Source organism: Eubalaena glacialis, chromosome 3 (assembly GCF_028564815.1).
Source record: "Eubalaena glacialis isolate mEubGla1 chromosome 3, mEubGla1.1.hap2.+ XY, whole genome shotgun sequence".
Classification (NCBI taxonomy): domain Eukaryota; kingdom Metazoa; phylum Chordata; class Mammalia; order Artiodactyla; family Balaenidae; genus Eubalaena; species Eubalaena glacialis.
In genome coordinates this window covers 152,151,655-152,174,897 of record NC_083718.1, presented here as the reverse complement: position 1 = coordinate 152,174,897, position 23,243 = coordinate 152,151,655, and the positions used below count along the sequence as shown (strand labels likewise).

The 23,243-nt window shown below is 36.8% G+C and overlaps 1 protein-coding gene across 3 annotated transcripts in view; it reads right to left on the bottom strand.

Annotated features, from left to right (window-relative positions):
* The window catches only part of EPS15 (epidermal growth factor receptor pathway substrate 15), a 158,161-nt gene that overhangs the window by 91,793 nt on the left and 43,125 nt on the right, over nucleotides 1-23,243 (bottom strand). For all 3 annotated transcript variants that reach the window (XM_061184235.1, XM_061184237.1, XM_061184238.1), the window contains exons 7-11: nucleotides 23,087-23,212; nucleotides 20,610-20,669; nucleotides 3,491-3,580; nucleotides 2,387-2,532; nucleotides 721-877 (exon numbers count right to left, since the gene is read on the bottom strand). In XM_061184235.1, coding sequence (XP_061040218.1) covers nucleotides 721-877; nucleotides 2,387-2,532; nucleotides 3,491-3,580; nucleotides 20,610-20,669; nucleotides 23,087-23,212 — 579 coding nt within the window. The remainder of the gene's footprint in view (nucleotides 1-720; nucleotides 878-2,386; nucleotides 2,533-3,490; nucleotides 3,581-20,609; nucleotides 20,670-23,086; nucleotides 23,213-23,243) is intronic.

Genomic DNA, 23,243 nt, shown 5'->3' with positions numbered 1-23,243 from the left:
AGAGCATGCAAGTCCTTTTAAAGCTGTAATATAAGGCCAAGATATTATAAACCACAATATTAGGAAGGGTTTCTAGATGAGAAGAGAAAAATCAAAGTACAGCATTACTGAAACATGTAGTTTTGAAAATTCCCACTGCTGGCCAGAACCAAAAGTAGCTAAAACCTGTTTCTAGCTGTTCAGATATGAAATTCGGTTGTATGCTCAGGAATAGAGGGTCATCTATATGGCAAAAACCACACAGACTTTTCCTGAACAAGTTTTTCTTTTCTTTTTTTTTTTTATGTAAAATTGACAACAAGCAATCATAATCTCCTAGATTTTGTTTTCAAATCTGTATTGTTTTCTCCAAGAGTGAATTATCAAATGAAATGCAATAATTTAATTCTTATAGGTTTCATTTAAAATTTACACTCTATTCATAAAAATTAATTCACAAATCCATGGGGGAAAAACAAGACCACATTTTCCAGTTTTAAGACCAGAAAGTATGGTTGTCATATGTGTAATGAATGGTGGGATAAATGAGCTGTAGCCCAAGGATATCATACAAGGTATTCCAACATATTTATAGGCACAAATTAAACCGCAAACAGTATACTGCTCTGTTTCTAGCCAGATACATTTTCTCCACTATTCCATACAAATCGATTCTGTCACCTGACATAGCATTTGTTCTTTTCTGTTAATGCATTAAGGTTTTCTTTTAAGTTGTCTTACCTTTTGTAAAGTGGCCCTATCTGATGGTGGAATCATCTCAGGAGTAAGAATGTGAGGAGGATCGATGCCCTTTATTAACTTTTGATTGATTAAGTGAAAAGCCAAGGCAAACTGATCTTTTGACAGCTTCCCACAGTCCTTTGTGTCACATAATGCCCTGTACAAATAAACAAAATGAACAGTATGTAAATGTCACAATTACCATTCTAAAAATCCAGGGGAAAATTAATATGACTATGTAGCTTTGAAATAATCACCAGTTGAATTAAAAAATAAAGTCATACCAACTTATGGCTAGCCAAAAACTCACTGAAATGTTGGAAGAGAGATATCGGCTAAAATGGTAAGAAAAAGAGACTGTTCACCTTGGTGCTGAGCAGGGCCCTCTAATTTGGGTTTGCTCTGTGCTTTCTTACCAATTTCCAGAACCGTTACAGAGTAAAAGCTGTGTTGGGCCAAAGAATTCCAACATTCTCTACTCCCAACATTTTCAACATTAAAAGATGTTAAAAATGAAACCTAAGTGTCAACAAATTTGGTTCATTAGTGGCATCAGAATGATTCTAAAACAAGCAAAATACTCCATGTCGGCTTGTTTCCTACAACTTTTGAAGTAGGAGGATGTCAGGATCACCGTCAAAGAAAAATAACAGCTGCAAATGGAGATCACGTATGGAGAGAAGGCAGCAATCTGGAAACCTTTACAAAAATCACTTGAAGAGAAACAGCAAATGTTTTATTCTATTTGCTTCCCCCCCCCCTTTTTTTTAAGGTCAGCTTTCTAAAGTCCTGATCTGTTTGATTCATTGAAAACCAATGTGGCCTGACAAAAAGACTATGGGCTACAGTGTCAAAGAAACCTTAAATTCCAGCTTTTCTACTTATTTCTTCTTGTGACATTGGCCATATTTTTTAACCTCTCCAAGCCTAAGTTTCTTCATCTATAAAGTGGAGATTACACCTATCTTGCACGGTTACTGTGAGAATTAAAGACAAAGTACATAAAAAGTCTGGGCATAATGGCAAACCCATGACAGCTGCCATTTATTCAGCATAGTGCCTAGCCTAGGCACTTGAAAGTGGCAGCTATCACTAGTTACATATATTTAATCTTTCCCAGTCTTGGGTTCTTGTTCCTTTTAAGGCAGATCTGCTGTCCCTTGTTCTTTTCTAAGTTCCTCTTTGCAACTATATGGTTCCACTTCTGATGTTTGCTGCCCCTTGAAAACCTCATGATAACTAACCTCGGTATAGTCAGGTGGATTGGCAGCAGGCACACTATAAAAAGCATTTTCATTATATTATCTCATTTAATGTGAAATTCACTAGAGACACTAAAGTTTGTCATTTTTTAAGGACCAAGTGTATAGTTCCCACATAAAGGTATAAAAGTATACATATACCCTATAGAAAAAATTATACAAGTATACCTTGAAGATTCTAGGTTTGTTTTATATTGTTTAAATTTCAGAATTTTGGATTCTCCCTTAAAAACTGAAGTTTAATTAGTTGATATAAGAAGAAATCATCAGACTTAAATTTTTCTCTACAAAGAATTCTAAACAAAAACTGTCCTACTTACAAATGCCTAAAAATAAGAATCTACAAAACTAGAGTTGATACAAATCCATATTTGTTTTTTAAATCAACTTAAATAAAGTCTTACCAAATATGGGCTAGTAAGGCAGAAGGTAAACCTGTCTTCAGGAAGATTTCACGGACTTCCAATCCAGACACAAATCCATCCATATCTTTATCAGTTTTCAAGAAGATTTCATCATATTTAGCTTTTTCTGCAGGGGCTACAACCCACTACAGGAAAAAAAATATATATATAGTATTTCCACCAAAACGAAACAAACTTTGAAGTGTCCCTCTTTCAGCCCATGACAGTAACTTTCACAAATTCTGTGCAATTCTACCCCACTAACTATAGCAACAGTGTGTCACTTCCATCACACCCCAACTGAAATGCTGTGATGAAGAGAAAATTACAGAATAAAAATATAGGTTAGCTATAGGGACTATACTTAAAGATGCCCATTTTACTTTTTTTAAAGTAATGAGTAAATTCAAGCACAGTTAACTCTTGACTTATGAATGACCACATTAAGATGCGTAACTAGGAGAGTCTACATAAACAAAAGATTCAGATAATTCTAAATCTCCATTTTTTTATAGTTTCATTCCCCGTTCTTAACTGTAGCCAAACTGGCTGATTTGCATATTCTGTCATTATTTTCCTTTACTCAACCTAACAAGAAGCGGGTTGTAGGAAAAAAAAGGCCTTGAACAACCCCAAATTGGAAAATTTGATCCCAAAGAATCAAGAGTTAACTAGAGATTAAACAAACAAAACATCTATTAACTTTGCCAGGGCAAGCATGCCAGATTAACATGGAGTATCTTCTTTCTCCAACTTTAATTCCAGGTAGATCAAGGCAAAGCCAATGAAACATCCATATGACCTAAGTAAGGCCAAATGCAGGAGAGGATTATCTGTCTTCTCTAGGACATCACATTATATAGGTTCAACCAGAGGGAGCTCTGAATTTTTGATCCCTTTGATTGCTCCTTCTATCTTCATCAAGCAATCAACTGTTAAATGCCACGCATTTTGTTTTTTAAAAAAAGTCCTTTAACACTGATAAATCTATACCTGTCTTAACGGTGCTTTGGTAGGTAAAATGCCTACAGGTGGTAAGGAGTGGTAAGGTTCCTTGGCTGATGTTGAAGAGGGGATCAACCGCACAGAGCCTGATATACTGACCGTTTTCCTCTTAGAAGGTGGCACCAAGGCTGGAGGCAAGGACACTGGCACAGGTTCTTTCTCCAATGCGCAGTATACCAAAAACATGGCCTTCAAAACAGATGAGCCAGGGTCATATATATTAAAATCATTTAACAACATCCACCCATGAACTGATTATTGTTTAACCACAAAGCATCCTCAAGCTGCCTCAAATCCTTTTATTACGAAATAAGGCTGGGAAGGAAAGAAAGAGGAAAAGAGGGAGAGATGAAAGGAAGGACGGAGAAAAGGAAATAAATCAAAACTAAGCAACTTTTAGGAAGATATCCTAAGCAGTAAAAACTTAGACACACACCCTTCAAGTAAAGGTCTTGTAATGTCAAAAGAAAACAACCTGGGGAAAAAAATACTTGCAAAGAAAGAATTAACTTCCCTCATATGTAAAGAATACTTAGACATTAACAGAAAAAAACCACAAAATCCAGTAGGAAAATGGGCTAAGAGTATTAACAGATACTTTACAGAAAAGTATATATCACAAATGGCCCATCCTTTAACTTATAAAAATATGCTCACTTTCACTCCCAAGAAAACGGCAAGTTAAAACTATATGAAAATACCATTTTCCTTCTAATGGCAAAAGTCCAAAGTTTCATAACACAATTTGTTAGCAGACTGGGCAAACAGGCACTCTCGTACATGGCTAGTGAGAGTTCAAACTGGTACCAAGACTACTGAAGCATATTTTGGCAACATCTACCAAATTATTTATTTCCCTTTTGGCTCAGCAATCTGACATCTGGGAGTCTATCCTCAGATATCCTCTACCTGCCTGCATAGGAAATGCTGTATGAAATAGGTTTTTAATTATAGAATTGTTTGTATCAGCACCCAAGTGCTCATCAGCAAAGACTGGTTTAAAAAACTATGGTATACCCATACAATGAAATACTATCAAACAAACAAACCCCCGACCCGCCCAAAAAAAAGCAAATCCATGGGAAATATTCTGTATCTTAACTGCCACGGTACCTTCACAGATATATACAATTGTCAAAACTCATCAAATTATATACTTAAATTGAATGCAGTTCATTGTATGTAAAGTAGTCCTTAATAAAGCTGACCAGAAAAAGAATCATGGAGCCCTCTGTGTGAAAAGATATCCAAGATACTACGTTAACATGAAAAAAGTATAGCGGTGAACAGTGTATATGTATAATAATAATGTGTAACCTTTATGGTAAGGGGATAATAATTATTCATATCTGTTTCTGTTTCCATTAAGAAATTCTAGGAGGATAAACAAGAAAGGCAGGATAAATAAGAATATATAGAGTAGGTGTAAATGGAGCAGTTGAGGGCAAGGATGGGACTGACATTTTTTTCCACTGAATATCTTCTTATATTGTACTGATTTCTGAACCATGAGAATGTATTACCTATTAAAATTACTTTAAATTATTAAATACAAAAACCCCCACAAACTTTCTATTTCCAAAAGCTTGAAACTCCAGAAAGAAAACAATCTGGCTAGCACATACTTTCAACCAAATTCACAATATATGTAATATTATTAGCTTGGCACTGAGCTAAAAGAAGTGACTAACATGCACATTAAAGGTCAGCATTCCTCTTGCTACAGATGGGAGTCATTTCCTGGAAAAGTGGACACTTGAAGCAAAAAAGCTATGTCAGCCATCTGCTGCCAACAGACAACACAGTTTTTGAAAGTTAAAAAAATATATTACTAAGTTCATGTTGCCTTGAAAATAATTTTCCTGACAAAACTGAAGTCAAAAATTTTTCCACCAAATAAAATAGAAAAAGTGAACAGTATACGGTTGAATTATGATTTTGTTTTCTTATTATATTGTACTTTATCCTAATCAAAGCATGTCATTGAAACAAATACAGCAACTAAATCAAATGATGTACAACGCTTGCCAAAAAACAAAACAAAACAAAAAAAACCTGGCCAGCAACTAGTTTTTAAACTGAAATGTACTATGTACTAGCAAATGCATTTGCACAGCTAGAGATAGACACTTAACTAAGAAGCATTTCATATATCTTTTTGATGATTTCAAGGTAACTGCATCAAAAATAAACCTAAGCTTACTCATGGATAGAGACAGCAGGGAAAGAGGGGACTAGTTTCACTGTTGCAGTCAATTACCACTAGCTGTTCTCTTTCTTTGATTTTTTTCATCCTCTATGCTTTTAGGGAGTATTTCTCAAATTTCCGGCCATTAGAATCACCTGGAGGGCTTGTTAAAACACAGGTTTTTTTGACACAACCCCAGAGATTCTTATTCAGTTGGTTTGAGGTACGGCCTGAGAACTTGCATTTCTAATAAGTTAACTGGTGATGTTGACGTTGTATATGGGAGACCACACTTTGAGAACCAGTATTTTAGGAGTTTCCTAAGGAGTTTTGTTTGCTTGTTGGTCTATTCAATCAGTTGAACTCCCAGTTTTAATTTCTAATAACAGCAAACTAGGATGAAAGTATCAGATGTTTGTTGTGTTTTCCAAGTAATACAGGTTTCCTTCATCAATTTAGTTCAACAAAACATTTACTGAAAAATTTCTAGCCAGCAGACACTGTGCTAGGCATTACAAATACAGAAGTGAAGAGATCTCTCATTTTTACAACCCAACAGAAGAAGCAGCAAACATGTAAAAAGTTAATTTCAGTGCAATGTGAACATGTTAAGAGAGAGAAAGAGAGACGTGTAATAAATCTCCAAGTGCCAAAAACTCTTCACATAATGAGGATCCAACAAATGCTACTGACAAAAATTTAGACCACCTTCAGTCTAAGAACTTACCTGACAGAAAAATTTAAGACTTAGTAAGAATGTAAAAACCAATAGATAGATAGGAAGACAGAATACAAGGTAAAAGGAGCATGAGTCTACCACTCCAAAGAATAGAGAAGGATAAGAGGGAAATTATAGTGAAGAAACCTGGCGAACACCACCTTAACCAAGTGATGAAGGTTAACATCACCAGTGAAGGCATGTGGACATCATGTACCCCCCCACCCCTGATAAATGTGACGAGAAAGATATTCTACATCTGTGGTACTCTTTCCAAAAACCCATACCCCAGTCTAATCATGAGAAAAACATCAGACATACCCAGCTAGTACTCCTAGACAATGTCAAAGTTATTTAAAAAAAAAAAAAAAAAAGCAACACTGAGAAACTATCATAGACTAGAGAGACTAAGTAGACATAGCAATTAAATGTAGTGTGGTAGCCTAGAAGGGATCCTGGGACATAAAGGAAACACTGGTGAAATGCATATAAAGCTTAGAGTTCAATTAACAGTAATGTACCAATGTTGGTTTTAGTTTTGACATATGTACCATGGCAATGTAATATGTTAATAGTAGGGGAAGTGGGATGAGGGGTACTGAGGAAATCTCTGTACTCTATCTGCAACTTTCCTGTAAATTTAAAACCATTCCAAAATTTAAAGTTTATTTTTTAAAAAACAAATAAACAAAAAAACAAAAACAAAACCAGCATGATTGGAACTTCCCTGCTGGCGCAGTGGTTAAGAATCCACCTGCCAATGCAGGGGACATGGGTTCGATCCCTGGTCTGGAAAGATCCCACATGCCGTGGAGCAACTAAGCCTGTGCACCACAACTACTGAGGCTGTGCTCTAGAACCTGCTAGCCACAACTACAAAGCCCACGCACCACAACTACTGAAGCCCACGCACCTCTAGGGCTCGCATGCTGCAACTACTGAAGCCTGCGCGCCTAGAGCCCGTGCTCCGTAACAAGAGAAGCCACTGCAATGAGAAGCCCGTGCACCGCAACAAAGAGTAGCCCCCGCTCGCCGCAACTAGAGAAAAGCCCACATGCAGCAACAAAGACCCAAGGCAGCAAAAAAAAAAAAAAAAAAAAAAACCCAGCATGATCTAGAAGGCCCAGGCTCAGCCCTGGCTCTGCCACTAACTGATCTGCTTAGAGGAGTTAATTTACAGAATCTTGTCCAACTCTAAAAATCTATGAAAAAGCATAAGCATAAGCTCATTTACCAAATAGTAAATTACTAGATTTAGGGGTCTCCCCAGTAAGTTTGAAAGCCATGGTTTCAGGCTCAATAAAACAAAGAACTATTTCATACAATAGGACTGCATACTGGTGGAACTCATCCCAACAAAGGGAACAATAAACTTTAACACGATTATTAGTCACTTGCCTTGGTTCAATACCAATACCATAATTTTATATACATTTTGAGTTTTGAAACAAATACCAGAGAGGAAAATTTGGCCCATTTGCAAAATGTCCCCTTAATGCCCTGTCAGAGACTCTCTCCTAAGCTAAGTCAGAAGTAAAACTCAGGAAGATGTATTTCCAATATCCTTATTCTCTAATCATGGAATTCATCAATGAGCAAATAGAATACCAATAATAGTCACAGACATTTAAAAAAATCAACATTCAAGGATATAGAAATTATTTTTTAAATCCACTTTATTTTTGTGTGTATACATACACACATGCCCCTCTCAAAAGTCATTTTATGAACTACAGAAATGATTCCTGAAAGTAAGTCTTCAAAAGTCATTTTAGTTGTGGCCAGAACACCCAAGGCATGCTAAGGCTTGACCTTTACAAATTCAGTTAAAAAAAACCCAAAAAACCTCCAAGATATTCTAGATTCTGGATTTTTAATTAAACCACTAGGTTTCAGAGAATATAAAAAAGCATTTACATTTGAAAAGAAATAAGGACCGTTCATTAAAGGTTCACAAAGCAAGAGCAGTTATACAAGTTAGAATATCTCACTAACTTCAACTTTATTTATTCCAATTAAAAAAGTAAACCGACCAAAAATCCCATCTACGCTATAAAAGGAAAGAAAGAATTTGGTTTGGTTAAGAATTTTTAAAGATAAGTTTTGAACATAAAGACTCAGGTTCAACCAAGTTTTGGTTCATTAGTGAAATAAGAAGTTATTCTTTTTAAAAATCCATATTGTAATTCAAGAAACCGAATTAGAATTTCTCATTAACTTCATTTTTATTTATTCCCATTCAAAAAATAAACATACACTTTGGCTTTGAGACAAATGCCTGCATGTGGCCACATGTGCAGGAGAAAAGAGCTCCTGTATGCGTCCCAACATCTGAGGAGGGCCATGCTGACTTTTATCCAGGATGTTTTTTTCTTAAATAGCAGCACAGAGCCTTCCTTTTTCTGAATGCTCCCACATGGTTTACTCTCTACTTTCTCAGGGTTTACCAAAGATGACTGTATACAAGCTGCATTAACAAGACCTGGTAACAGGGCTCCTGGGACCTCTGTGCTCTGTTCCTGCTGGGGCGCCCAGTGAGGAAAACAAGACAAGATGGTGAAGTAGAAGACCTTGAGCTCACTCCTCCCACGAGAACACCAAAATCACAACTAACTGCTGAACAATCATCAGTAAGAAAGACTGGAACCTACCAAAAAAAGATATGCTACATCCAAAGACAAAGAGGAAATCACAACAAGACAGTAGGAGGGGCACACTTGCGATATCATCAAATCCCATACCCCCTAGGTGGGTGACCCACAAACTGGAGATAATTATATCACAGAAGTTCTTCCACAGGAGTGAGAGTTCTGAGCCCCACAAGAGGCTCCCCAGCCTGGGGGTCTGGCATCAGGAGGAGGAGCCCCCAGAGCACTTGGCTTTGAAGGTCAGCGGGTCTTGATCGCAGGAACTCCATAGGACTGGGGGAAACAGAAACTTCACTCTTGGATGCACACAAGGTCTTATTACCAGGAACCAAGGCAAATGCAGTGAATTCATAGGAGCCTAGGCCAGACCTACCTGTTGGTCTTGGATGGTCTCCTGCAGAGGTGGGTGGTGGCTATGACTCTCTCTTGGGACATCAAAGCTGGTGGCGAACATACCCAGGAGTGAAGGCTGACATCTTACTTGGGACATTAACACCAAGACCTGGCCCCACCCAACAGCCTATAGGTTCCTATGCTGGGATGCCTCAGGCCAAACAACCAACAGGGCAGGAACACAGTCCCACCCATCAACAGACAGGCTGCCTAAAGGCTTCCTGAGACCACAGCCACCTCCAAACACACCCCTTGACATGGCCCTGCCCACCAGAAGCAAGAAATATACAGTCCCAGTGCCTGTGGAACTCAGCCTGCAAACAAAGGTCAGAACCTACCCTGGGACCAGCTGGTCCCTGGTCATTGGGTGATGAGAGGGGGGTGTACTGCTGGGACACATAGGACCTCCCCTACAGAGGGCCACTTCTCCAAGGTCAAGAAACATAACTAACCTTCCACATACATAAAAATACAAATAGAACCTTAGACAAAATGAGATGGCAGAGGAATATGTTCCAGACAAAGGAACAAAACCCCAGAAAAACAACTAAGTGACGTGGAGATAGGCAATCTACCCAAGAAAGAGTTCAGAGCAATGATCGTAAAGATGATCCAAGAACTCAGGAGAAGAATGCATGCACAAAGTGAGAAGTTAAAAGAAGTTTTTAACAAAGAATTAGAAAAAATAAAGAACAACCACAGTTGAAGAATACAATAATTGAAATAAAAAATAAACTAGAAGGAATCAACAGAAGAATAAATGAGGCAAAAGAATGGATAAGGGAGCTGGAAGACAGGGTGCTGGAAATCACTGCCACAGAACAGAATAAAGAAAAAAGTCTGAAAAGAAACGAGAACAATTTAAGAGACCTCTGGGACAACATCAAATGCACCAACATTAACATTATAGGGGTCCCAGAAGGAGAAGAGAGAGAAAGGGCCTGAGAAGATACCTGAAGAGATAATAGCGAAAACTTTCCTAACATGGGAAAGGAGGCAGTCTCCCAAGTCCAGGAAGCGCAGAGAGTACCATACAGCATCAACCCAAGGAGGAACATGCCAAGACACACAGTAATCAAATTGACAAAAATTAAAGAGAAAGAAAAAATATTAAAAGCAACAAGTGAAAAGCAACAAATAACATACAAGGGAATCCCCATAAGGTTATCAGCTGACTTTTCAGCAGAAATTCTGCAGCCCAGAAGGGAGTGGCATGATACCTTTAAAGTGATGAAAAAGAAAAACCTACAACTGAGAATACTCTACCCAGCAAGGCTCTTTTTCAGATTTGATGGAGAAGTCAAAAGCTTTACAGACAAGCGAAAGCTAAAAGAATTCAGCACCACCAAACCAGCTTTATGAAAAATGCTAAAGGAACTTCTCTAGGTGGAAAAGAAAAGGCCAAAATGAGAAACAAGAAAATTACAAAATGGGAAAGCTCACTGGTTAAAGCAAACCTACAGTAAAGGTAGGAAATCATCCACACACAAATATGATATCTAAAACAAAAATCGCGAGAAGAGGAGAATACAAAAGCAGGATATCTGAAATGCACTTGAAATAAAAAGATCAGCAACTTAAAACAATCATGGAAATATATATAGACTGCTATACCGAATCCTCATGGTAACCACAAACCAAAAATCTATAATAAATATACACACATGTAAGAAAAAAGGAATCCAAGCACAACACTAAGGAAAGTCATCAAATCACAAGAGAGATGAAAACAAAAGAGGAAAGGCAGAAAAAAGACCTACAAAGACAAACCCAAAACAATTAACAAAATGGCAGTAAGAACATACATATCAATAATTACCTTAAATGAAAATGGATTAAAAGCTCCAACCAAAAGACAAAGACTGGCTGAATGGACACAAAAACAAGACCCAAATATATGCTATCTACAAGAGACCCACTTCAGATCTACAGACACATACAGACTGAAAGTGAGAGGATAAAAAAGGTATTCCCTGTAAATGGGAATCAGAGGAAAGCTGGAGTAGCAATACTCAAAACAGACAAAATAGACTTTAAAATAAAGAATGTTACAAGAGACAAGGAAGGACACTACATAATGATCAAGGGATCAATCCAAGAAGAAGATATAACAATTATAAATATATATGCACCCCACATAGGAGCACCTCAATACATAAGGCAACTGCTAACAGCTATAAAAGAGGAAATTGACAGTAACACAATAATAGTGGGGGACTTTAACACCTCACTTACACCAATGGACGTATCATCCAAAATGAAAATAAATAAGGAAACAGAAGCTTTAAATGACACAATAGACCAGATAGATTTAATTGATATTTATAGGACATTCCATCCAAAAACAGCAGATTACAATTTCTTCTCAAGTGCGCATGGAACATTCTCCAGGATAGATCGCATCCTGGGCTGCAAAGCAAGCCTTGGTAAATTTAAGAAAACTGAAATTGTATCAAGCATCTTTCCAATCACAACCCCATGAGATTAGAAATCAACTACAAGAAAAAAACTGCAAAAAACACAAACACGTGGAGGCTAAACAGTATGCTACTAAACAACCAACGGATCACTGAAGAAAACAAAGAGGAAATAAAATATCTAGAAACAAATGAAAATGAAAACATGACGATCTAAAACCTATCGGATGCAGCAAAGGCAGTTCTATGAGAGAAGTCTACAGCAATACAAGCTTACCTCAGGAAACAAGAAAAATCTCAAATAAACAACCTAACCTTACACCTAAAGCAACTAGAGAAATCAGAACAAACAAAACCCAAAGTTAGTAGAAGGAAAGAAATCATAAAGATCAGAGAAGAAATAAATGAAATAGAGACCAAAAGAAAAAAAAAAAAAAAGATCAACAGAACTAAAACCTAGTTCTTTGAAAACATAAACAAAATTGATAAAACTTTAGCCAGACTCATCAAGAAAAAAAGGAACAGGGCACAAATCAATAAAATTAGAAATGAAACAAGACAAATTACAACAGGCAACACAGAAATACAAAGGACCATAAAAGACTACTACAAGCAACTCTATGCCAATAAAATGGACAACCTAGAAGAAATGGACAAATTCTTAGAAAGGTACAATCTCCAAAGACTGAACCAGGAAGAAATAGAAAATATGAACAGACCAAATACAAGTACTGAAACTGAATCTGTGATTGAAACACTCCCAAAAAACTAAAGTCCAAGACCAGATAGCTTCATAGGTGAATTCTATCAAAAATTCAAAGAAGAGTTAACACCTATCCTTCTGAAACTATTCGAAAAATTGCAGAGGAAGGAACACTTTCAAACTCATTCTATGAGACCACCATCACCCTGATACCTAAACCAGACAAAGATACCACAAAGAAAGAAAATTACATGACTTGCCTTGTGGTCCAGTGGGTAAGACTCCATGCTCCCAATGCAGGGGGCCCAGGTTCGATCCCTGGTCAGGGAACTAGATCCCGCATGCATGCTACAACTAAGAGTTCGCATGCCGCAACTAAGAAGTCTGCATGCTGCAACTGAGAGTCCGCATGCCACAACTAAGAAGCCCGCATGCTGCAATGAAAATTCCACATGCTGCAACTAAGACCTGGAGCAGCCAAAATAATAAATAAATAAATAATAAAAGAAAATTACAGGCCAATATCACTGATGAACACAAAAATCCTCAACAAAATACTATTAAACCAAATCCAACAATACATTAAAAGGATCATATACCATGATGAAGTGGGATTTATCCCAGGGATGCAAGGATTTTTCAATATACACAAATCAATCAGTGTGATACACCACATTAACAAATGGAAGACTAAAAACCATATGAGCAGCTTAATAGATGCCAAAATAGCTTTTGACAAAATTCAACATCCATTTATGATAAAAACTCTCCAGAAAGTGGGCATAGCAGGGACCTACCTCAACATAATAAAGGCCATATATGACAAATTCACAGGCAACATCACACTCAATGGTGAAAAGCTGAAAGCATTTCCTCTAAGATCAGGAAAAAGACAAGGATGTCCACTCTCACCACTGTTATTCAACACAGTTTTGGAAGTCCTAGCCACAGCAATCAGAAAAGAAAAAGAAATAAAAGGAATTCAAACTGGAAAAGAAGTAGTAAAACTGTCACTGTTTGCAGATGACATATCATACATATCATACATTTATCATAGAAAAATCCTAAAGACACTACCAGAAAACTACTACCGCTCATCAGTGAATTCAGTAAAGGTGCAGGATACAAAATTAATACACAGGAATCCATTGCATTTCTGTACACTAACAAAGGAAGGTCAGAAAGAGAAATTAAGGAAACAATTCCATTTACTATTGCATCAAAAAGAATAAAATACCAGGAATAAACCTACTTAAGGAGGCAAAAAACCTGTAATCCAAAAACTGTAAGTATCTGATGAAAGAAATCAAAGATGACACAAATATATGGAAAGATATACCATGTTCTTGGATTGGAAGAATCAATATTGTTAAAATGACTGTACTACCCAAGGCAATCTACAGATTCAACGCAATCCCTATCAAATCACCAAAGGCATTTTTTACAGAACTAGAACAAAAAAATTTTTTAATTTATATGGAAATACAAAAGACCCCAAATAGCCAAAGCAATCTTGAGAAAGAAAAACGAAGCTGGAGGAACCAGGCTCCCTGAGTTTGGACTATACAACAAAGCTACAGCAATCAAAACGGTATGGTACTGGCACAAAAAACAGAAATATAGATCAATGGAACAGGGTAGAAAGCCCAGAAATAAACCCATACACATACGGTCAGCTAATCTACAACAAAGGAGGCAAGAATATGCAATGGAGAAAAGACAGTCTCTTCAATAAGTGGTGCTGGGAAAACTGGACACCTACAAATAAAAGAATGAAATTAAAACATTCTCAGGACTTCCCTGGTGGTCCAGTGGTAAAGAATCCACCTTCCAAGGCAGGGGACACAGGTTCGATTCTTGGTCGGGGACTAAGATCCCACATGTCGCAGGGCAACTAAGCCCACGCACCACAACTACTGAGCTCATGTGCCTCAACAAGAGAGCCTGCATGCCGCAAACTACAGAGCCCACGGACTCTGGAGCCCTCACGCCACTAGAGAGAGAAAACCCACACACCACAACTAGAAAAAAGCTCACATGCTGCAACTAGAGAGAAGCCCACGCACCACAACTAGAGAGAAGCCCACGTGCTGCAATGAAGACCCGACACAGACATAAATAAATTAAATTTTTTTAAAAATCAGAACATTCTCTAACACTATACCACACACAAAAATAAACTCAAAATGGATTAAAGAACTAAATGTAAGACCTGAAACCATAAAACTACTAGGGGAAAACATAGGCAGAACACTCTGACACAAATCGCAGCAGTATCTTGTTGGATCCGTCTTCTGGAGTAATGGAAATAAAAACAAAAATAAACAAATGGGACCTAATGAAACTTAAAAGCTTTTGCACAGCAAAGGAAACCAGAAACAAAAAGACAACCTATGGAATAAGAGAAAATATTTGCAAACAATGTGACCAACAAGGGATTAATCTCTAAAATATACAAACAGTTCATATAGCTCAATATCAAAAAAAAAACAACCCAATCAGAAAATGAGTAGAAGACATAAATAGACATTTCTCCAAAGAAGACATACAAATGGCCAAAAGGCACATTTAAAGATGCTCAACATCGCTAATTATTAGAGAAATGCAAATGAAAACTACAATGAGGTATCACCTCACACTGGGCGTAATGGCCAACAACAAAAAGTCTACAAATAAAAAATGCTGGAGAGGATGTGGAGAAAAAAGAACCCTCCTACACTGTTTGTGGAAATGTAAACTGGTACAGCCATTACAGAGAACAGTATGGAGGTTCCTTAAAAACTAAAAATAGAGCTACCATATGATCCTACAATCCCACTACTGGGCACATATCTGGAGAAAAACATAATTTGAAAAGATGAGTGCACCCCAATGTTCACTGCAGCACTATTTGAAATAGCCAAGACATGGAAGCAACCTCAGTGTCTATTGACATGAATGGATAAGGAAGATGTGGTGTACATATACAGTGGAATATTATTCAGCCATAAAAAAAGAATGAAATGATACCATTTGCAGTGACACAGATGGACCTAGAGATTATCATACTAAGTGAAGTAAGTTAGACAAATACAAATATCATATGATATCACTTATATCTGGAATCTAAAAAAATGATACAAATGAACTTATTTACAAAACAGAAACAGACTCACAGACATAGAAAACAAACTTATGGTTACCAAAGGCGGGGGTATAAATTAGGAGTTTGGGATTAAAATATATGTACTACTATATATAAAATAGATAACCAACAAGGACCTACTGTATAGCATAGGGAACTATATTCAATATCTTGTAATAACCTATAATGGAAGAGAATGTTGAAAAAATATATATATATTTATATATATATATGTATAACTGAATCACATTGCTGTACACCTGAAACTAACACAACATTGTAAATCAACTAGATTTCAATAAAAAATACTTTTTTAATATTTAGTTATTTATTTATTTGGCTGCGCCGGGTCTTAGTTGCGGCCCGTGGGATCTTCGTTGCCAGTGTGGGATCTCCGTTGCGGCATGCGGGATCTTTAGTTGTGGCATGTGGGATCTTTAGTTGCAGCATGCGAACTCTTAGTTGAGGCATGTGAACTCTTACTTGTGGCATGTGGGATCTAGTTCCCTGACCAGGGATCAAACCCAGGCCCCCTGCATTGGGAGCATGGAGTCTTAGCCACTGGACCACCAGGGAAATCCTTCAATAAAAATTTTTTAAAAAATAAAATATAATAAACACAGAGCAGATACTGGATCTTTAAAACAAACATAAAGCACCCTTGGGTTTCCCTAGTGGTGCGGTGGTCAGGAATCCGCCTGCCAACGCAGGGGACACGGGTTCGAGCCCTGGTCCGGGAAGATCCCACATGCTACGGAGCAATGAAGCCCGTGCGCCACAACTACTGAGCCTGCGCTCTAGAGCCCGCGAGCCACAACTACTGAGCCCGCGTGCCACAACTACTGAAGCCCACATGCCTAGAGCCCGTGCTCTGCAACAAGAGAAGCCACCGCAATGAGAAGCCCGCTCACCGCAACGAAGAGTAGCCCCCACTCTCCGCAACTAGAGAAAGCCCGTGCGCAGCAACGAAGACCCAACGCAGCCAAAAATAAATAAATAAAATAAATAAATTAAATAAATAAATAAATAAATAAAATATAATAAACACAGAGCAGATACTGGATCTTTAAAACAAACATAAAGCACCATTTTATCTAAAGGAAAATGGGGGGACTTCCCTGGTGGTCCAGTGCTTAAGACTCCATGCTCACAATGCAGGGGGCCCAATTCCTGGTCACACGCCGCAACGAAGTTCACATGCCGCAACGAAGAGTTCACATGCCGCAACTAAAGATCCCACATGTCACAACTAAAAACATCCCGCATGCCGCAACTAAGAGCCCACGTGCCACAACTAAAGATCCCACGTGCCGCAACAACGACCACACATGCAGCAATGAAGATCCCATGTGGCACAACTAAGACCCAGCACAGCCAAATAAATAAATAAATATTAAAAGAAAATGGGTAAGAGGACTTCCCTGGTGGTCCAGTAGTTAAGAATCCACCTGCCCAATGCAGGGGACGCAGGTTCAATCCCACTAAGATCCCACATGCCGTGGGACAACTAAGCTCACGTGCCACGACAACTAAGCCCATGAGCTCTAGAGCTCATGTGCCACAACTAGAGAGCCCACATGCCACAACTACTGAGCCTGCGCGCTCTGGTGCCTGCACGCCGCAACTAGAGAGCCCGTGCGCCACAACTAGAGAGCCCATGAGTGCAACTGCTGAGCCCACATGCCACAACTAGAGAGAAGTCCACGTACTGGAACAAAGAGCCCGCGCGCCACAATGAAAGACTCCACATGCCACAATGAAAGACTCCGCATGCCACAATGAAGATCCCGCACACTGAAACTAAGACCCCACAAGCCAAATAAATAAATAAATTTTTTTTTAAATGGGTAAGAATTTTAGAGTTAAATCTTAAGCATAAATACTCTCATGTTCAATAGTTTTGACTAATTAGTAAAATAATACATAACAAGAAAGGAAAAAATACTGTTATACTTCAACAAACCAAAAACTGACAAAGTTTAAATTGTCATAATCCAAAAGAACTGATCATATGAATAAGTACATTAGCTTTACTTATTTAGGAACATAATTTAAAATGTTTATAGAGTTTAGTTATTCTACTGTTGCAAAAGCATTTAAAAAATTACTTCAATTTTCAAAGAAACCCTTAAAATTCAGTTTTTAAAAATACTGATGCTTATAAATAAAGATCAATGACTTGCAGGCTCAGTTACATTGGCTATGTTGTAGTAATTATAATTTTTTAAAATAGTGTGGACTATATTGCCTCAGTCACGAAAGTAAAAAGATGGAAAAAGATTTATCAGGCAAATTCTACCAGAAGAATGCTAGTGAGACTATTAATACTGACAAAAGGAAATTAAATTAAAATTGACAAAGGAAATCCTAGAACCAAAAGAATTAAATTAACTGAGTAAAATCTAGAATTTTAGTTACAAAAAATGTTCTAAAATCTTCTGGGGTTGGGAGGCGAAGGAGAAAGAAGTGAAAATAATCTAAAGGTCTTATTTTACTTGAATGAGGGCTAACAATTTTTTTTTCAAATACTGGAGCAATAAGTATGGTAAGTACAAGGAAGGGTGTATTAACCATTAATGGAATAGACATTATAACAGAATTTCCAAATTAATTAGAGGGGGGAAATGAATGAATCACAACTTGATAACTAGCAACAATAAGGAAGAGGAAAAAAGAGAAAATAATAATGTAAAATAAATAGGATCTGGTAGGGGGAATAAAATCAATACACAGCTCATTATCTTAAAAGACAAAAACTGTCAAATTAGGTAAAAAATTAAAATCAGCAGTGACATTTTTAAGAGATACATTTTAAGCATAAGAAATATCAAGTAGGGCTTCCCTGGTGGCGCAGTGGTTGAGAATCTGCCTGCCAATGCAGGGGACACGGGTTCGAGCCCTGGTCTGGGAAGATCCCACATGCCGCGCAGCAACTAGGCCCGTGAGCCACAACTACTGAGCCTGCGCGTCTGGAGCCTGTGCTCCGCAACAAGAGAAGCCACGATAGTGAGAGGCCCGCGCAGGCCCGCGCACTGCGATGAAGAGTGGCCCCCACTTGCTCCAACTAGAGAAAGCCTTAGCACAGAAACGAAGACCCAACATAGCAATCAATCAATAAATAAATCTTTAAAAAAAAAAAGAAATATCAAGTTATCCAAAAAAAAAGAGAGCAGAAGCAGTACTAACATCACACAAGCTGGAATTCAAAATTAAAGGCACTAAGCAGGATAAAGTTGGAAAAAATTTCTGAGGAACGCACATAGAAGGAAATCAAACGTGGCAAAATGGTTAAAATTAGTAAATCTAGGAGAAGGTATATGGATGTTCATTAATTTTTGAAGTAGTAATTTCCTACAAATGTGTGTTTATTCTTAAATTATTCTTTTAATGAAAATTTACTTTCATTACAAAAAAAAAAAGTTGCCTAGGAGAAGGCTTCAGGGCATAAGACAAACTGTGTTTACTCACTTACCTTAGGAAATACTACTGTTTTATCAAATGAAGATAATGCTATTGTCTACCTAGCTTAACTATGCTTATACAAATGCTCCTTTGAAATTTTTAATTTTTGTCTTTATAAGGAAAAAAATTTCTATTTCTGTATATATTTTTTCAAATGTGATAAAATGTGCTCTGCCTATTTTGTTTCACTCCTAGGATATAAACAGAATAAAATTTATGAAAGGGCCAAAAAAAAGAAAAGTAAGGACAAAGAGAAACTGAAGTGTAGTCAATAAAATCAGTAAAATGGATTTACAGAAGTCTAATATCTTCTGAACAGAAATGTTGACATATCCAGGAAACACATGTAAAAACAGGTTGCAACCTTGGCAACAAAGAAAACCTTAACAAAATTTTAAAGACCACATTCACCAGCCAAAATCTAATCAAGCTGGAAGTATATACAAAGGTAACAAAAACCAAACAAACTTAACTACTATGAAATTAAAAAGCATATTCCTAAATAGATGACCAAGGAAAATTTAAAAATTATCTAAAAAGGAGTGAAAAGGAGAACACTTTGTACCAATATCTATGGAATCCAGCTAAATCTGTATTTAGAGGAAAATACGTCCTTTAAATGTTTTCAATATTAAAGATGATAAAAAACAAAGGGACTTAGTACTTATCTTCAGAAATGTATTAAAAAGTAAATCAAAACAAACTGGAAAGAAGGAATTGAGATAAAAGTGGAAAAGAATGAAATAGAAAGTCAAAAAATAGAAAAGATAAATAAATCCAAAAGATGGCTCTTTTAAAAGACCAATAGGCCAGAAAAAATCCAATTAAACAAAGAATGAGAAGAAGCAAAAATACATAAGATCTGGAAACAGAAAGGAACCCAACCATAAACCCAGAAGAGATTAAAGAATAGTGCAAATCTGTGGCAAATCTGAAAGTCAAAGAAATGGACAATTTCTTAGCAAAACAGAGAAAATTTGAAAAGATTAATTTCCAAATAAGAGATTCAAGGGGGGATTAGAGATTTACCATTCATGAGTTCACAGCAGAGTTCTATCTAACCTTTATGGAAGCCATGAAAACAACTCTGTGCGGAATTAACTAACCAATTACTAAGGATAACATGTCTTCAGATAAGATGTCAAAACTTTCTCTGCCTTCATAAATGACGTGAAACTATTATGTTATTCATCTTTTCCTTTAATCAAATAAATGTGAAAATTCAGGGATACATTTGAAGTAAAGTCATTCCACAGCAGAAGTAGGTACTGAGATGCCTGGTCACGTTGGGATTCAAAAGATTATACTCAGCATCTTTAGAGTACATTATCCAAAGCATGTATTCTTATGTACCTTAAAGTCAAATAAAATGAAGATGGCAAAAACATTCATTATCCATTTGTTTAATAATATTTATTGACTACCTATAAATTCTAGGTAAATACAGTCATACAATCAATTTTAAGAGAAATGTAGTTTGCCTCTAAAGATAAACAAAAAGGGGAAATTTTCACTTGAGAAAACCATTAAGATGTTTAAGATTTCAAAAGCATTATGTTACTTACAACTGCAAACTCATCTCTGTCAAGCATTCCATCGTGGTCAATATCACTCAACTCCCAAACCTTAAAAAGAAAAGAATTAGGAAAGATTAACATTCTGTCATTTCACGTGCTAACTGTATACATCCAATACCTAAATGGAGGAAAAAGTTTTGCCTAAACATTATAACATCTATTTCTCTGAGAAATTTCAATTATGCTGACCATTTTATTAAATCACTATTATATGCTATATTAACATTACTGTAAAAAGAAATAATAATTCTTAATACCAAGTATTTTTAAACAGGAATTCCTTTGCAAATTTTTAAAGAAAATATTTTGTTCCTCTCAAGTAAGAAAACAATTATGTAACACAGTACTTTAAACAACTATAATGCTTTTTCAAAAACAACATCTCAGTTAATTCATGCAACAACTCCATGTGGTACTATAAAACCTGTTTTAGACCTGAGACTACATGACTTATCTAGGATCATGCAACTATTATTACGTAACAGAATCAGTTTTCAATGTGAAGACTTCCAACCAAGTCCATTATTGTTTTCCCTATAATACAGAATCTCTAATCATCTGAAATAAGTGTCCAATGAACACTGTATTATTAATCATTAGCCAACTAATGTCCAGGGCATACAAAATAAATATAAAATCTAAAAGGCCCTGGTATATTTGGTCTAACTCTAGAGTAGAATCCATAGCTTTAGACCAGCTATAAACTATGTTAAATCCTTGAAATGAAGGTATTTAAGATATTCAACAAAATTTTACTTGGGACAGTAAGAGAAGGTATACTGGTAAGTGACAGGAGTGAAAATAAGCAAGTGCCTGGTCACTGAATGCTTTGGAGTTTAGACTTTTTCCTAAATGCAATGGGAAGCTACCTAAGAGGGTAACTTTTAAGTAAAAAATAACAAGATTATATTTATAGTTTAGAAATCTCACACAGATCACACAATAGAAAAATAATTAATGAAAAGCAATATTAGAAAATAGCTTTTAAATTAATATTTATTATATTTATTGAGCACCTAAACTATACAACACTGATCCAGTAGTACTGGTGTTGTGGTGGCGAGTCGTTATCATCATGATCATGGCAGCTAGCATTCAAAGAGTATGTACCAAGCACTGTGCTAGGTACTTTATATACATTATCACATTTAATTTGTATAACCCTACAAACTGGGAACCATGCTAATTTTAAAGATTAGAAAACTGAGACATGGTTTTCTAATGATTTGCCCAAGGTCATACAGTTAAGAAATGGTGTAACCAGGATTTGACCCCATGTAGTCTGACTAAGCAAGGAATTAAAGAAAGGACTAGAGGTTTAATGAGAGTAGATAAGGTTTGAAATATAAAGAGGGGTATTGAGAAATCATGATGGAAACAGCACAAGAGTGGCTGCAGTATGGAAAACCCAGCTGAAGATCATGAAATTATGATGATACCAATCTTATTAGACTTTCTCAGTAGTCTGAATGCAACCAGAGAGAAGGCAGATAATTAGCTTCATGCAAGGTTGGATTTTCACCAGGCAGGAGAAAAGTTAGAAAACATGGCAAAGGAAGCTAAGGATACTGACATGAAACAGTGGACCAAAAAAATCCAAGACGGATGAGGAAAACAGTAAATTCAAAAGATGGGAAAATAAAAGAGTCTGATTTAAAGGTCGGGCTTCTTGGTGGCGCAGTGGTTAAGAATCCGCCTGCCAATGCAGGGGATACGGGTTCGAGCCCTGGTTCTGGAAGATCCCACATGCCACAGAGCAACTAAGCCTGTGCACCACAACTACTGAGCCTGCGCTCTAGAGCCCTTGAGCCACAACTACTGAGCCCATGTGCTGCAACTACTGAACCCCGCGTGCCCAGAGCCCATGCTCCACAACAAGAGAAGCCACCGCAATGAGAAGCCCGTGCACTGCAACGAAGAGTAGACCCCGCTCACCACAACTAGAGAAAGCTCGCAAGCAGCAGCAAAGACCCAACGCACCCAAAAATAAATAAATTTTTAAATTAATAAAAATAAAGGTCTTGATGAGGTCAAAGAATTAGTCTTGCAAGTATCTAGCAAAGAAATCTAGAAAGACAAGAAGTTCTCTTCAGAGAGTAGAATTTATGATTTCAGAGATGAAACTATTGCTTTAACCAGGCTGTATGATACAGCCACAGAGTAAATGGCAGATGCACAATACTGATGGTCTCTGGAAAATAAATCAAGGAATTCGGAGGTCAGAGCACACAGCTCAAAGAAAAAAGGACCTACCTAAAAGGATTATATATAGCTAATTTCAAACACTCATATGTTAGAGGGAATAACCAAAGAAAGAAATAAATTGGCAGTAATTTTATATATTAAGTCAAAACACAAAAAATTCTATAATACAACTTCAAAATAAGATCTATGTAGTTTTAAGTGTTCCTGGTAGATAAAAAATTAAAACACATAAAAGTTACATTTAGAATTTAATATCTTACTCTTCCAAGAATATCCACAGGTAACTTAGAGTTGAGCAACACTGGTTTCACTTTATCACCAGACAGAAATCCATTCACTGGGCTTAAACTATCAAAAATTGCATCATATTTGGCCTTATCTTCAGACTATAATACAAAAAAGATCAAAGTCAAATAA